Here is an 18240-nt window from a genome sequence, read left to right as displayed (position 1 = left end):
GGATTATTAGGTAAGACTAGTTGTTTGATAAGGGAATCAGCTTGTTAATAAAAATCTGCGGATGTCCAGCAGAGTGAACAAGTTTGATTACTGCCACCAAACTGCATTAGAAAAAAATAATTATTTCAATCAACATGATCAGTCCACAATTCACTGCGGTCTATTAGCAGAAACAAGATCATTCTGTTAGTAGATTAGATTTATACAACCCTTTTTTAGAAGCTTGTTAAACCAGGTGACAAAATGATCTCACCTCATCCAATGCAAAATTGAATACGTGTTAAATATTGACTTTAACTATATAATTTATTTATGCTAATATTTCCTCATCCCCTAAAACAAAAAAGCCAAACTTACATACCATTCATGGTTTATTGGGAAATATTTTAGCATTACATATTTAAACAAAAACACACATGCATTACATTATTATTTGTAAAGTCAATATAATCTACAATAAGTTTTTCTGGGGGAGTACAAAGGCTATTTGTTTGCTTAGATCCTTTCATTTGAAGGATTTTTAGAGGCCTAAAGAGGGAAAATGTGAAGCATTTAACAAGAAACAAGGCAAAAATATGAGCTAAGTAAGAGAAAATACACTTTGCACATGTACAAGTCCAGTTTGTGGCAAAGGCAAGGATTGCCACCGCAGTACTTTTTCTACATATTGGGCATTAGGGGCAAAAGGTTTACACATTTTGTGGCAGCCCAAACTACAAAAACAACACAAGGGTTCAAATCAATGCAGATAAACAAACTAAAGGGAATCCTGTGAACATTCTCTAAGCTAAAAGAATTTATTTAGATCCTTTATCAGATTATGGGTCTGATGCTCACTGTCAGTACAGTAGCTTCAGGCTCTCCATCAGTCTGAAGAGACATTATTAGATTCCAGTGTCTCTGGGAAACTGTCAGGAATAGTACTGACTGCAATGTAGGCCGTAAGGTTGTAATGTAGGACACATTTAAACCTTAAATAAAGTGATAATCTGTCAATTAACTCTACAAAGAGACATCATTTTTGATCTGTAAAGCAGATATTAATGCCTCAAAAGCTGTAATAAAACACTTAAAGTAAGTAATTATTCATTTAGGTCTATATACAATATTGATAAAAGTAAACCTGACCATATAGAGGGAGGAAATCTGGACAAAGAGATTTTTTAAAGGACATATTCATAAGGAAAAGAATGTTGCCCCAAAATCGATTGTCCTTCTAGAAACAGAAGTGGGCCACAAACTGGGCTAAAGCAGAACAAGGCCAGAAAGTGAAAGACACAAAGTATTCATTCCCCAAATTGGCCACAATCAGCCCCGTTAAAACTGGATCACTTTAATGATTACGTTCCCTTGTGTTGATAATGAACAGCCTTCGGCATGGCAAAGAAAAGCAGCGCACCCCTCCTCTCTGACTCCCAACCTTCCTGCTACAAACACACCACCCTTAAAGCATCAGTCTGTTTGCTTTGATTGTATCAAACAGGCAGTCCAAATGTTGGAGGCAAAGGTTATCATTCATATCTCACTGCAAACTATACACAATCATCCACTAAGAGCCCAGTGAGTTTGAAGGATGAAATGCCGATTGATTAAATAAAAACAAAAATAAGATAGTTAGTGATCAATGACCTTCACCGGAAGAAAGAAGAAACTTTATTATTTGTCACATACAATCGTACAGTACAACTATACCTCTGAGCCACAGCCATCCAACCGACATCGGCTGTTGCCCCAAATACTTTGTTTTTTTTATAACTTTTGCTTGCTAATAAATATAACACAATAAAAGTTGTTCTGGTTCTACAAATGGACCAAAAACTCTGAAAAAAAAAGATCCTGCCATGATATAACAATTATCTTTGTTCATCAATTACAGACATGACCCAATTAACAAATCAAATGTTTGAGGGTTTCATCTAATTTACTGGTACAGCATCCAATCTCTTTATCTGTTAATCTGTTTATTATTACACGTTTAATAGGGCAGGAAAAAGTGATTTACAAACATGAAATGTTTTAACAAACTCAGGAATTACATAAAATCAACAGCAAATCATTTACATCAATAACAGAACAAAAGGTCAAAATCAGAGGTATCAGAGACATGGTTTTTATAAATCTTCTTTATTTAATGTGGATACAATACAATGTTTAAAAACCTACCTGTGGAATTACATATGTTGTATAAATGTCATCCACCTTAACCACGGATTCCTCTTCTATTAATAACGATTTGTACTTATGAACAACAGAGATTAACAGCAGTGGAACACTGAACGTTGAATGCGGAATGCCAACTGCTACTATTTATGAGCTGCTAGGAAGCACAATGACCAAAATGTCTTAATTTCGTGGTGATTTATTGTATCAAAATATAACAAAACAGTACAGAGAACTGACGATTGTCCTTGACTTTTCCGGGACAGTTTGTCGGTGCTGACTCGTCTCTACTCTCTACTGAAATTATGTTCAAAGAATCATACATACAGTACATATGCTCTGACTTTGCTTAAAGTTTTGAAAGATATATCTTTTCATCCCGTATGCACTAGTGAATATTCAATATGAGATCTGCCTAAAGGTTTGTGTAAAACTGATTATGTACCTCCTGAGGTTCTTTATGGCTGCAAGTAAAAAAAACAAAAAAAAACCTAATGAGCTCCTCTCCCACTATGAACTATGCTTCATGGAAAATATGACTTACAATGTCTAACTATAGCAAGACAAGGGTGAAAAATACTGGATGAAATTGTTACTCTCAGGAAATAGACACTGACTCTAACCATTTTTCTTCATTACCTCCACCAAGAAGGTCATGTTTTCTGCTCGGTTTGTCTGTTTGATTGTCAGTCCGTAGGATTACAGAAAACCTACTGCAGCGGATCTGAATCCCGGGGCGGATACACAAATTATTTTTCACTTTCGTTAACACTAGGCTTGTTCGAGATGAGCCAGGTCTGCGCAGAATCGATCACCAGTGATCGCCGCCCAATGCAGGCCGGTTAGATTTGCGTCCGACTTGCTCTGACGTCATGCACACGTGGGCAACGATAACCTCACGAGATCAAGGTGGCCGCAGTTCTGAGACGCAGGCAGCGCAGTTGCTTTTCACCGACTGCAAGACCCAGGCGGACCCAGGGCATGCTGGGAAATGCTGGCCTCTCAGCTGATCTAACAGCTGATTGGTTCAGAATCGACTCAACATGATGATGTTTTATATAAACTTCTTACTGATTTTGAATTGGAGGGATTTTAACTGCTATTTGTCTGATTTAGAGGCTTATTCTGTACAGAACACATGCTGTGTGGCTGATAGTATGTTTAGAAGTCAGAGAGACTAAATCTGTTCAGATTACAGATCATCTACAGTGTGTTGTTAATAAAAATCAGCAACAGATCACATGTAGAGCAATTTTGAGAGCTACTCTGTCATCATTAAAACAACTGGAGACTGTGTACAAGCTGATATATGGGTCTGATAACATTTAATTAAATTGGAATCGGACCACAGTGTTTCTGTGACTTCCTGTTCAGCCTGAAGGCTGCTGGAATCCATAGGAATCGGCTGGAAACTGTCCAACTTGACAGCCGATTGTTGTCACCGCCCCCGGCTGCTGCCGCCTGCTCTCGTCCACTTTACAGGCGAGGCGCAGTTAATCTCGAACGAGCCTATTGTGAGATAGGGAATTTGTGCTGCACTCATGTGGTGTTGGAATTATCTGAAAAATGAGTTCCAGACTGGGAAAATACACACTGCATTAACATTTTGAGATAGATTATGCCTTGGCGGAGGTCTACGCTCTCCAAGTGCCCTTCTGGTTTCTTTTTGTTTTTAATACCAAGAGGCGACGTTGACGAAATCCCAGTGTAATTATCTGTACCTGTGTATTTGTCTGTTTAATTGATGACCCCATCCTAGCCCTACTGTTCTTGTTCTGCATGTCATGTTTACTTTCAAATTACAAGAAAAAAAATACATACACATTTTATATATATTAATCATTGTCTGCTGTCTGTAGGCCAAACTGCCCTTTGAGGACAATAGATTTTGTATCAACCCTAGGTATTTATTAATAGGGTCTGATGCTGCGGTACAAAATGATAACTTATTAAAAATATTGATGTCCACATCATTTAAAATACAATGGACCTGCAGAGTTGTAAACACTGTGTGTTTGTGTGTGTGTTTACCTATTCCTTCACTGGAGGCAGGACACAAACAGGACCTATAGCAGATAAGAAAGAAGACCATTTCAAACAAATATTCTGTTGAATATTGTGAGCATCAAACTAAAAGTGACATTTCATAGACTATGTTATTCAAATAGCCTCTCAAATATATATTTGTGCAAAACCGGTAATGAGCAATAACAAATAAAACCAAAACTGGCTCATCAGATGATGCAAATCATATTTTGGTAATTACAAAATATTAACGATCAAACTATGCTTCAGCAAACAACGCATTTGATTCCAAACAGTGATTTCCAGGAACCAGTGGAGCAATTCCTGTCAAAAGACCAGCTATTTCAAATGATCAAAAGATATGATTAACAAAATCCAGTGGCAATTAAACCTGGCCAATTTCTCAAAGGCTGCTCTTGTTAAGACATACAGCCTACAAGATCAACGTTTCTTGACTCAATAAGCAATAAGCTCAAGTCTAAGTCTAAAAGAGCAAATAAGATCAAGTTTTACTTGCTCTTCTATCCACAATATCTCAAATATTTGCCTTTTGGCTGGCGTGACATCCTTGAAATTACTTAAAAAATACACTGCCTCCTAACTTCCAACTGAGCAGCAATAGAAAGCACTAAATTCTTTTTGAAGTTATTCATGGTTTACCAAATAAAAGTAGTCTACATATGTGGTTATGGATGAAATCTATAAACTGCTTTTGCAGTACAAATGACTTGAGCCTTTAGATTATAATGATGTGAGTGACCCAGCTTTGGTAATGGGCACATCTCAGTCCATAGTCTGAAATTGACTCACGACACGATTTGCTTCACAGAAATACCTTATAAAAACAAATATAACTTAAACATGTTACATACATACATACACTCCGAAACATCACACAGCAGTTTTCTCTCATTTTATCATTTAGCCTTTCCGGCTGCACATCATTAGGCTTGCAGAAGTGCTTTGTGTGTGTGTGTGTGTGTGTGTGTGTGTGTGTGTGTGTGTGTGTGTGTGTGTGTGTGTGTGTGTGTGTGTGTGTGTGTGTGTGTGTGTGTGTGTGTGTGTGTGTGTGTGTGTGTGTGTGTGTGTGTGTGTGTGTGTGTGTGTGTTTTACAATGCAAAGATACAAGAGAGGAAGAAATTAAATGTAATTACCTGTTATAAAACTATTCTTTAGAATCTGACACCTGGTTAGTGTATATCACATTTCTCAGATCCAGTGAAACGAAGATCTTGTTTGGTCACGCACACAGAAACCCACGACACACACAGCAAATATATCTGGACACTCACTTAAACACTATGGAGATACCATAATGTCTTCTTATTTGTTTAACATATTTTGTGATCACCTGATTAGGAAAAGTAAAATATTGTTCATATAAAACGGTGACCACAACTTGGTGGTGGGGACATTTGTGGCATTTGATCAGCAAGTCATAAAATTGCATGTGCAATGTGTGTCAAGTGCATTATTTTCCAGATAATACACACTGATAATAAACACAAATGTTTGTGTATGCTGTCAAATACAGTTATTAGAAACAAAGAAAACCAGAAAGGGCCAATATCGGAATTGGCAAGTCAGACGTAAAAAACTGTCATTATTCAGTCAAGAAAATTGCAATCGGTGCATCTCTAATGTTAAATTTATGAAGAAAATGACAATTCTTTCAAATGACAAAGAGACAGAAGCTACTACAAATGTTTTATTTCTCTTAACCATCAAATACAGGATGCACTGAAGCTTCAGAAACATTCACTTACTGTATGATTGAACATCCAATTAGCTAAGAGTAACAGTATTTTTAATGGGAGGACCACAAACTACTACCTACTCCCAGGAAAGTCTTTTTGGGTTTACTCTACTTTTCAGTTTCAGAGATTAGCAATCTTGTTTTGACTCTAATCAATGTCCAAACTAATTCATCTTAATTTAAATTTAACACTCCCATACAGCAGCTTCATAGAGTGTATCCAAGACAATAGTAACCACCACCAACTGCAAAGTTGTCTACCCACAAAAGGCTTCTTGACATGCTTTGAAACTTGTTTGCACACTTAATATTCAGCAGACAAAAAGCACAAACCGTGTCACTTAAAAAACAGAGGGGAAACTTATGCTGGGAAAAATATTGTGTATAAATGTTGCAAATAAGTGTAGCTACAAACCATTTCTTTGTAGTTTTATCAATCACAAAATATATGCCTCTCAGTGACAACTTTCCTTACAGGAAAAATAAAACTGGCAAAAAAAACATATCAAACATTTCCCACAGGGAGGGAAGTGGGTCGATGTAACACAGAAAAAGATGATCGGCTTGGGGCAGTAACAAAGATCCATGAGAACTGTGTCTCCATGATCAGAAGTATCTTAGTATCTGCGGCGTTTGTTATTTGGCCCATCAAAGACTCCCCCTACTGGACTCCCCCTTCCGAATCCTGGGGCTGGTCCAACTTGAGGGCCTAATGGCGGCTGCTGCTGCTGCTGCTGCTGCTGCTGCTGCTGCTGCTGTGGCGGCTGCTGCTGCTGCGGCAGCTGTTGCGGCTGCTGCTTTGGGGACTCAACTTCTGGTCGCCCCCCCACTGATCCACCCTGCAGGTATCTATCGTTTTGCTGGGGTGTCATGGAGTCAGGGAAACAAAAAAGACGGAAATGGTGTTCGGGGGTCAGACACGAATACAGTGTATCCAGAAAAGCAATTTCAGAGTTCATCAGTCAGGGTTTGATCCAAGTGTCGCCATCCGAAAGTAAAAGGGAGTGAGGTGAACCAAGCAGACAAAGGGAGACAGAGGAATAAGACTATTAGTTAAGTCTACAGTTTTGAGATACATTTTCAAAGCTTAATATAGGTTTTTACAAATATAGTAATAGTTTACTTCTGCTTCAGAATAAGGCTAAAGGGAGGCCTTTGCTCAAATTCAAGAACTACTTTTTTTAGGAATTCCTTAGAAGCCAAACAATGACTTTTAATTTCTAAACAGACGGTTTGACTAATGTGCTGTTATTAGGTCATGTTCTCGTAGTATAGTCTATAAAGAAAATGGCATTCAAGTTGAAGATAGACTAATTGAGAGATAAGCTATATCTTCCTAATTCTTTCCTGATACATTACCATGGCTCCATTCTCTGACATCAATGGTGTCCCCATATTTGCAGTTCCCTCTGGGCCAACGGCTCCTCCCCTTCCACTCATGCCCATCATTTGACCCTGGTTACCACTGGGTCCCGGAGACCCCTGGTTATAGCCATCTACACGCAAAACAACGGAGCATTGGTTTGTTATTTGGTGGGTCAGTTAAATGTACCCCAACGCCACGCAAGACCTGTGGTAGCTGAACACAACTAATCTCAATGACTTCAAAGAAAAATTTAACGTTGGCTTTTGGTCGACAGCTTATATGATTTCTGTCATCTGATGAGGACTATTATTTTATTACTTTGCTACTCATTTAAAAAACACATTAACAGTACACTCAATTTATCAGTATGAAGTAAGACCTTTACAAAACCGTTCTGTAATCAACGTTAGCTTATATTATATATTATATAATATAATATAATATTATATATATATATATATATATGCTAGGGGTGCACGATTCAGAAAATGTCACGGTTCGATATCGCGGTTCAGATTCACAGTATGTAAATGTAGTTACTTTTCCCATGTGATTGCAGTAGACATACAATTAAAAAAATTACAAAATTAAAAAATATTAAATCGATTTTTGGAATTCTATGAATCGATTTTGAATCGGTAGAGCTTGAATCGCGATTCGAATGTGAATCGATTTTTTGGCACACCCCTAATATATGCCAACACAACTAAAAACCAACGTTCATTTAAAGTAGTAAACAGGTCATATATTATGTTGAAGTAGACATTACAGATAGAATAGACCGAGACAGCAGATTGTGTAATTAATAATGAGAGGTTCTTACTTTGACACCTAAACTTGAAGGCCAAGTGCCAACATCCACATCTTTTCCTAACTAAACCTTGGATTGCACATCATCTTAGTCGTCAAGCGTTCAGAGTTGTAAGGAAAAAACCTTGGACCATTTCTAAAAGCAGTCAGACCGGCACAGACATCAAAGGTTATATCCCATTCAAACAACAGAATTCTCCACTTTCATTCAGATCTTCAAATGTTAACCCTTGTGTTGTCTTCCCTTCAACCTTGATTTTGCTTTTTCCAACTTTTTTAATTTTTCTTCTACACATTTTCAGAGCTTATTTCTACGTCCCATATTTTCTGATATAAAACAAAAATTTAAAACGTGTCAATGTGACCTGAGGTCAACACAAGGGTTAAATAGTACAATCCCGACGTGTTGCAACATGACGACTGATGTAAAACTATCATTTGAACTGTAATTACAAGCAGCCTCCGACTTCGAGTCAGAGATATTGGAAATTTCTCAGACCAACGATATCTCCCACTTTGTGAAAAGCGCTACAGACATAACACACTATACAGTGTTGGATATTAACATTTTATAACATAGGAAGGAATAAGGTAAGAGTTTGGATTCCATCCACCTGTTTTTATGTGTCAATTTGCACTTACACTAAAAAACGGAAGTGGGGTGTAAATAATAAAATGTTGGAAAAAAAGTTGAAGGTTTTCATGCTTGGCTGAGGTTTAAAAAAAAAAAAAAAAAAGTTGCTGCAATGGAAACAGACTTAGCAAATAAATCATGACATGAATTAAGTATGTGGCTTAAATGTCCACTGAGGCGGCAAAAAATCACAGCAACGGAAAGATCTGTGTGGCGCAATGAGACTGTAACCTTCCATAGAAATTATTACATGACACAAACAGCAATGCCATATCTCCCTCAGGTTTTTTACATTTTAAGTAAAAACGGGATGCTACTGTTTGTGCAACAACAACAAAAATACAAATGGAACACAGCAGTTTTGTTTATATAGATGATGTGCAATCCTAGGTAATAATGTATGGGGAAGGACCACCATGAATATCTAACAATCTGTCCTACATTATAGACCAAAACCTCAGTCCCCAGCCCCTCATCCTGCACTCCGCACATCAACATTTACTTTACAATTTTCATACCCGATCAAAGTCAACAGACGTTTGTCTTTACTTGTTGTTACTTGTTATTTCCAGCTATGATTCACTTAAAAATCATAAGTGCTAAATAAATGCTGCAGCCTTTAGGTTTCTTCCTGAAAATGTACTGTAAAAACAAACTCAAAAGGCCAGAACAGTTAATAAATATCACAGTAAAATCTTTCAATTTCAATTCAGGATGAGAGCTCAGGGACCAAATATTTCTCAAACTATAAAAACCTCGCCCCAACAAAAACAACCCCGTTCAGTACACTGTATATTCTGTGAGTACAGACATAAAGTTGTCATGGGGTGTATTATGGTTTTGTTTTTCTTTTGCATTGCATCCCCTGTAAGTCCATTTTACACCAAAAAGAAGTCAAAACATACAAAGTATTACTTTAGTCATTATAAACATGTAAATACATCTTATTGAAAAGGAGCCACTGGGGATGCAAAACAAATAATAGTGATAAATGACATTAAGGCAGTAATAATTTACTCATTATCGTCACTTGATCTGGTTTTTGAATCAACCAGTCTTTACACAATCATGCCCGTACCTCCCATATTAATGGCTCCACGAGGGCCCAGCTCACCCACTCTCATTTCCTGTTCTCTCTGGAAGAAGTGAAAAGGAGCCTTCAGAACAAAACTGCTAAAGTACAATTCTTCAGTGGATAGGCTTTCTGAAAAAGTATTCATTTTCTACACAAAACTGATGATAGAAATTGCCCATGGCATTTAAAGAATTTAACAGTGATGGAAAGGGTGAACTTAAGGTTCAGCTTCAATGCTTCTTCGCCTCTATTCAAACTTTGGCAATGCAGAAACATTTTCCATCCTCCTGCTGTTCTGTAGACTTACTGGTCTCAGACAAGCTTAATGCACACTGACACTTTGCAAATTGAGGCTACTAATCAAATCAGCTGGAGCAAGCATATCTTTAAAACATAAGCCACATCAAACGGGCTTCAGGCTATTTTATTCACACGTCTTTTTTAGGAGTTTAAAGCATGTACTTTTGTCAGCCTCTAGACCCAACCCAAATTAAAAGTTGTGTAAAACAATCTGTACAACATTCGCCCATTCGCACAGGGTCCTGACACACCAAGTCAAACTAGATATTAGCGACAACTTGGGTGGGGTATCTTTTGGGGTTTTTCCGATACCGGTGCTAAATCGATACTTTTAAAACGGTGCCGGTGCCTAAACGGTGCCTGAACCGAAATATATTTCATATATTTATAATGTATATAATATAAAATATAAAAAAGGAGCACAAAACGACAGTTGGCGACATTAAAGAACGGCTTGTTTATTGCTAAGGCCATATGGTCAAAATTAAATGATTGATTAATAATGTCATAACAATAACTTATAACAATAAATTATTTCACCAGTAACGACAAAAACAAGCACCTGATGGGAAAAGGGTATTTTACAATAACTTAAAATGCACCACAAGGCTGGCGAGTTTCAAGTGAATGCACCGTCTGTGTTATTTTTCCGACAACGGCAGCTGCAGACTGTTACGTCCCGCTGTTAGAATCCTCCACAGGGAAATACAGTCACACTTTACACCACTTAACGTTAGCTGTCAGCATTTTAACCATTGTGTTTAATGCAGCTACTAGCTAACGGTAACGTAGGGTCCCGTGCAGCGATGCTTCTGAAAAAAAAGGGTCAGGCACCGAAATGAGGAACCGAAATGTTCGTTCTTATTCGGTCTCGTTACTACCGCTTACGTCAGAACCGGTGCCCTATTGGCACCGCGTTCGGTACCCAACCCTAGCGACAACAAACAAAACAACCTCATAGCAAAGACTACAGTTGACCACCAGAATGCATCTGTTAATGTATTTTAATGTACTTGTTTTACTCTTGAATACATAAATAGTAGTATTATGTCTGTTCTTGTGAAGAAGGAAAGGGTGAAGGCAAAAAAAGATAAAGATAAACAATACTAAATTAGTGACTGCTTCTGATGCAGATTCAACATGCATTAGCCCCACGTGTGCTGAGAATGGTCGACTATAGCAAATGGTGCTGGGAATAACGCAACTGCTGAATGACGCCTGTCAGCTTGGTGTTTCAGGACCCAAACACAAAACCAGAGATGCTCCATCATCTGTTCATTCATTCATTCATTCTCACAATAAACACAATTATGGATACATTTCATTCACACACAAACTGACACACAATCCTCTCTCTCCGTTTCACACATACAAAATATGCAAACGCACAAAGTGAATACAGTTCAACAATATTTCACTGACCTGTATTGAGTCTGCTTTAGGATTAACGTTTTTTAAAGAAAATGTACCAATTAAACATCTAGACAAGGCTTAATCCATATGATTGAAACCTACTGGACATCAATGACCTATGACCAATGAACTATTTTTAAGAAAAATTATAAACTCACTATAATGGGTCAGTGAATGTTATCACCACGGTATACATTTTCACCATCTTATCACAAAGAATAATGGTGGATTGAATTTTGCACAGTTACAACCTCTACCTTCTAAATGTGTATATACTCTTATGTTGAAGGTAGAAAATTTAGACATATCACAGAGATCAAATTGGTAATCCATGGACAGGTATGGAACTTTAATTTGGTGGGCCAAAACTATACATTTACAGCAATAGCAGAAATTGTCCCACACAAACATTTTTTTGGGACACTCAAAAGTTAAATTACTGTGCAAATATTGAGATGCTCGACCTTTGTATCCTTAATATACTTACCTGTTTATTGGTCAATATGTTGCAATTAAAATAAGTAGTAATGTGAATGTGCTCAAAGTGTGATAACACCCTATATCATTGTTCCACTTACATTAATGACATGGCAGCTTCAAATTTGTCTGTGGTCAGTAATGCATGAGCTGCAGCTAATGGAAGCAGTAGATTGCAGCAGATAGCATTTATATTTTGGGAGTCATCAGTCTAATAATAGTATAATGCCAGAAAGAGCAGGTTAACACTTGCTCTAACACTGTAAATAAGTTAACAGCCCATGATAAATCATGTCTATATATTTTTATTATACCGAGTGGTCTACCAATGTGTAAAATACACCTTTAAATTACATTTTATAATTGACAGGACGGCAAAGGAAGCTAATGTAGAGTTCGTAGTATCACTGTTAGGGAGGTAAAATTTGACACGTACTCTATTAATATATCAATCCACACCAACTGTATGAGACAACACACATGCCACTTCAGTTTAAAAGAAAACAATACAAATGAAACTTCTCATGTATCTTACTCAAAACTACGTGTGTTCATTGATAAGACTAATCATTAGTGTTAGATGGGGGCCGTGAAGGAGTCGGTATGAATTGGACGGGTGGTCCTAGATGAAAGTTCTGAGTGTGTGTGTGTGTGTGTGTGTGTGTGTGTGTTAGATGCATGTAAAGATGCAGACTCCAACAGGACCTCTAAACAGAGCAAAGGATTTGAAGAGAAAAGTTATCACACAGAAATCAACAACATGTCACACCGACAGACACTCATACTGACAGATAAGGCACCTGGAATTCACTCAGACTTTTTTTTTTAAATCAAATAAAATCATACAGATTACATTTTGACTTTTTCTCACTGCAAATCCACTTGTATGAATTAGCACTTGAATCCTTTTTGTTTGTTTTTTTACAAACCTGCTCATTGCTGTTAGAGCACTGTGCCAGTAAATTAATTATTATATATTCCATTAATCCTTATTAATAAATGTATTAATTACTAGGCCCTAAGAGAGATGCTAGAAATGATCTAGGGTCAGAGGCCAAACTGGTATTTGTAAATATTTTTAGTGTGACAGCAAAACATTCCACTCTCATCCACGTACACAAAGCTCCATCGTTTTTGTTTCCTTATCTGTTGGAGTGGCTGGTTCTATTCATATATCCCACCATGTTCCTGTCAAATTAACAGGTAACGCTGGCAATACAAGAGATCTATACTATCATTATTTAAGGGTAACTATGAATGTTCATCAAGGAAAATAATGAATACAGAGTCCTCAAACTTACGAGAGACAACTGCAGCTACTATAAAAGGTGCAGTCACATCACAACTCAGAAAAACACATTTATAGAAAAGAAACTGCACACAAGACTGTATAATTCTAAGCCATGAATAACCTGCTTTACCAGCATGCATAAAGGTGTTGTTCCAATCACTGATCTTTGATTATGAACTTGCATTGGTTTGTTTCTTTTATTTGTTCAGGGGGTGGAAACAAAAGCAACAACTGTAAAAGGTGGTGTGCATAAGCATACAGTTCTGAAAGATTCTGAAAAAACAGGATCATGATAAGAAGAGGCCTAATATTGATTTAGTATTCAACTTACAGATAATAGTAATATATTACTAATAAATAAATACATACATAGTAAAAGTGAAACAATATAATATCTGTGGTTAGTGGGGATCCCATGCATAGTTTGACACAATGAACTACAGTATTACAGTGATGTGTTACTATGGCAGCCTGACTACAACTATTAAAAAACCATAACGAATAATCAAGAAGATGGAAAATGTTGTCTCTATAGACGTGACTGAAAGCTGCTACAAAACTATAAGGAAATAAGAAAAACCTGCACAGCAACACAATTCAGTCGAGGTGCTGCTAAAATGTAGGAAATGCAAAACAAACAAAAATGAAGAAATGGGGTTGCTGCTAACCTAACACTGGGCTCTGGACCAAGTTAAATCATTTTCGGCAAGTGGTTCTTGTGTACTACACGTTTAAAAAAAATCCCCAAGATATGCCTCAATGAAATAGATTTATAGATTCAGACTAAAATCTGCTAGAAAAAAATAAACTCTGCAGCTACTGTAATACCAAAGACCAATAACTGAGGATGCTGCTGTATCTTACAAACGACACTGCTAAAGTATGTACACTATACAGGCTGTTGAGATCCATTTCACACTATGGTGCATAGTATATGTATATACTGTATGTATGTGCTAAATATCATAGTATATACTATGATATGTAGCATACTAAGGCAAATAGGAGGCAAGTATGCTTAATTATGTATTTCTACTTTCTTTTGATTTCTATCTAGAATTAAAAAGATCAGTGTGTGCTAAGGCGATGCGCAAAGTAGAGAGAAAGGTCATGTATGCATTTGTTGAATAATAAAGTATTAACCCAACTTTTACTCTTTGACTGGTGTGAGTCTTGATTGTTTGCGTGTGCACGATACTTTAATATGTATCAAAAGTGCAAATAGGGCTGGACAATATATCAATATTATATTGTGATATCGTGATATGAGAGTAGATATCTTCTTAGATTTTGGATATTGTAATATAAGTGTTTTCTTTTCCTGGTTTTAAAGGCTGCATTACAGTAGTACATTACAGAAGTGACGTCATTTTGTTCTAGCTGTTCTTTTAATTGCCTTTAACCACTTAGTCATTATATCCACATTCCTGATGATTATTTATCACAAAAATCATTGTGTAAAAATGTGTGACTTGTGAATTGTCAACCCTACAATATCGATATTGAGGTATTTGGTCAAAAATATCGTGATATTGGATTTGCTCCATATCGCCCAGCCCTAGGTGCAAATGTAACTGGACAGTCTTTAGTGTGTTTCTAAGTGTGTTTGACAGCATATATGTATTCCAGCTGTACTCACATTGTCCAGGTAGTTTGGTTTGAAGCCATCTGGGTGGCGTCTCAGGTCCTCCTGTTCTCTGTGTCTCATCATCTCCTCCTCTCTCCTTCTCCGCTCCTCTTCATGCCTGCAGCCAGAGAGAGTAAAGACAGAATAGTCAAATAAAATACAACCAAATCAAACAGGAGGGACTCTCAACAGCTCTCTCACTCGGTCCTAATGGTTTGCTTAAGAAAGGAAACACACCTCATCTCTATCTGCTTTCGCCTCTGCAGCTCCTGGTTGCGGAGCTCCTCCAGTCTCCTCAGCTCCTCCTGACGTCTCATTAGATCTGGAAGAAGGGAGGAAGACAACATGAGTAACACGAACTGGCAGAGGAATGGATATATAAGGAATAATAAATGCAAAAACACAAAACAAAAGGGCAACATGCATGAGGCAGTATTTCCTATAACTCAGAGATCATGATGAGCAACACGACATAAGCAACCAAATTCTAACACTTATTCAATTGAGGCGACATAACCCATTCCCTCTTTTCACCCATCATTACTCTCTAAAACAAAATGAATGAGAGAAGGTAAAGATGATTACCTTAGCTATATAATAAAAGCATAACACTGCCAGATATTATATATGTATAAAACATCCATAAAGAGTCAGCTGGCTAAATCTTACGCTTACCTACAGTTTAAATCAATCACCACAGGCAGCTACACTGCAAATAGGTATTGTTTTGATTTCCCACCTGAACAAATGTGAGATATCAAGTACACTAAAGTACATAGTACAGTAAAGCGGCCCCACAGCCCCTACCTTGTCTCATTAACATGAGCTGATGTTCATGTTTGGCCGCTTCTAGCTCAGCCTCCAGTTTCTCTTTGGCCTCTTTAATGTTCTTGTCCACCTGTTCTCTTTGCTGTTTCTCCATCTCATGAAGAGCTTTCCAGCGAGACGAATATTCAAACTCAAACGTCCCCGGCTGAGCAAAATGCGGCATCTGCTCTCGTTCCCTGGCAGAAAAAAAGATAATACAAAAATAAACAACAATTCCAGTGGATTACGGTCAGCCACCCTAGACCAAGAGACAGAATGAGCATTGTGGAGTTCAAAATGTTCAAAAACCAACAAACAGTATGAACAAACTGAAGCACATTTTAATGTAACAAAAATGTATGCATTATTTGCACTATAAGATAACTACAAATAACTTGTTGACTTACTTGTAGTACTTTGGAGTCTTCTGCAGCAGTTTTTCAGGCTGTCCATCCTCATCATCAAAGTGCTCCGAGGGCTCCACAATGGCTGGACAAGGTGTGCTGAAGAAACAGAAACAACACTGAATTAAACCTGTGATATTACAAGAAAGACGATGCAGTAGAAAGGACAAAATGCCTCATAAGTAATTAGTTTTTGTACAAGCGTAAGGTTTAACTGATTCGGGATGAGTAGGTAAAAACTAAACCTTCATTATGCAACTAAAACAGCAAACCACAAAGTCATTCAACCCCAGCCAGTTCTGTGTTCACCATGCCCACACTCCTTACGTGGTCAGCAGCAGCGCTCCCTCTTTGCAGCGCTCCAGGGCCTTACGTGCAGCTGCTTTGCTTGCAAACTCCACAATGCCTCTCCCAGTGGGACGACCACGGTCATCTGTCACAACAATAGCCCGTTCCACCGGCCCAAACTCAGAAAACGCCTGATGGTAGAGGGTGGATTTCAGATTACTTATCACTGCAAAGAAATCAGCAATTCCACAGAGCAGCAGACACAGGAAGTACAATTGACAAACATCCCAATCCTGTTGAATTTCTGAGATTTTATAGCTTTTGTCCAGTATACCTGTTCAAGCAGTTCATTTGTTACTACAGGCAACAGGTTGCGCACTGTAAGCGCAGCACCGTGTGTAGCGAAGCGGATCCTGATTGGTCGATTATTCAAAATAGTCCCATCCAGCTCAGCTTTAGCAATTTCTGCCAGCGTCCGGGTTTCCTGAAGACAGGGGGGAGGGGGGGGGGAGGATGATGACATTATGGCATTCGTTAGGGCTGCAGAATAAACTGTATTCAAATTGTTATCCTAAAGATATTTGACAGTCTAGAATTTGCACCCATGTAGGGCTGGGCGATAATTCAATATAATTTCTTTTTCACCTTTCAATAGAATCGTATCGTGATGAAATCATATATTGAGACATCGTGATACACAATTAAGTCACTTCAACTGATAATAACCAGCATATACTAACTCCAATTTTATAGAAAATCTAATGTGAAATATTTTGAGCAAATATTTAAAGATTGCAGTTTTTGTTTTTACATCACATTTTACATGTTACGGATGAATGTAAGATGAATGGTTATTATAATATGGGTGTCAAGCATATGGTGTCAAGTCGTGACTAGTAACTTGATCGATTGAAGTCAACCAGCACCTTGTGTGTTTGCTAACATAGCAGCTTAGTTAGCTTAGCCACGAAATTTCGGTCCACAAAATAAAACCAAAAACACATACTAACGTTAACGTTAGTTAGGGGAGGTTTGTTTCAGAATAAAAAAGCAACACACACAGAACTTACCAAGCGAACGAAGCCGAACCCCCGGTCTCTGTTGATGAAAACCTCGCCAATGTTCCCATACTTAGCAAACATGTTTTTGAACTCCTCCTCCGGGATATCCACCGGGAGGTTTCCGACAAAAAGACGTGAGCGCTGGGTGAACGTCTTCTCACCGGGCTTCCGAAAACTCGTAATATCCAGAGTCATTTCCTCCCGGCCTTCTTCGCTTCCTTCTCCGGATACTTCCCCTTGTTCGGCCGCGGGTGACTGCTGCTGCTGCGGCGTTGGGCTGTCTTTGTTCGCCGGTGACTGCGCCGGGGCCGGGGAGTCGGTCCCGCGTATCGCTTGTTGAGGAGAATTACAGCTTTGCATGTTTGCTTGCTGCATATTTCGGTTAGCCATGTTCGGACAAAGTTGTTTATGTAACGTTATCTTAATTAAACTAACTTTGGGGAGAAGGATTGTGGACCGCTGATGCTGTGCTGTGCACACACACCTCCTGATTTTCAAAGATGGCGGTGGTTGTGCGCGCAACGTCCTATTTTGATCCAGCCAAGGGCGTAAATACGTTCTCTAACATCCAATGGTAAATACCAACTGGAATTTTTGTGACCCCCTTCCAGCCATGGGGGGCTAGAAGAATCATCATTAACCTCCAACTAATGATGATTTATTTTTCCTTAACAATAAATGTGCCAATCTTTTTTTTTGCCAATCAGCCCAAAACCCAAAGATATACTATTACAGTGATATAGAA

At 38.0% G+C, this 18240-nt stretch overlaps 1 protein-coding gene across 2 annotated transcripts; it reads right to left on the bottom strand.

Moving 5' to 3' along the window:
• Positions 1–5880: 5880 nt before the first annotated feature.
• pspc1 (paraspeckle component 1) lies at positions 5881–18007 on the bottom strand. Of its 2 annotated transcripts, XM_031291896.2 has the most exons (10): positions 17505–17885; positions 16769–16918; positions 16474–16625; positions 16150–16245; positions 15743–15939; positions 15173–15257; positions 14948–15053; positions 9831–9888; positions 7302–7438; positions 5881–6802 (listed from the first exon to the last, which is right to left on the bottom strand). In XM_031291896.2, exons 1-10 carry the CDS (start codon positions 17883–17885, stop codon positions 6560–6562), a joined length of 1605 nt encoding a protein of 534 aa, XP_031147756.2. In that variant the 3' UTR covers positions 5881–6559. The 2 variants fall into 2 exon arrangements, with proteins under 2 accessions (XP_031147756.2, XP_031147758.2); XM_031291898.2 differs by lacking the exons at positions 7302–7438; positions 9831–9888 and having other exon boundaries at positions 17505–18007.
• Between the last annotated feature and the right edge of the window lie 233 nt (positions 18008–18240).

The sequence above is a fragment of the Sander lucioperca genome, chromosome 24 (assembly GCF_008315115.2).
Source record: "Sander lucioperca isolate FBNREF2018 chromosome 24, SLUC_FBN_1.2, whole genome shotgun sequence".
Classification (NCBI taxonomy): domain Eukaryota; kingdom Metazoa; phylum Chordata; class Actinopteri; order Perciformes; family Percidae; genus Sander; species Sander lucioperca.
The sequence above is the reverse complement of the archived record's forward strand: the minus strand, read 5'-3'. Positions and strand labels throughout refer to the sequence as shown.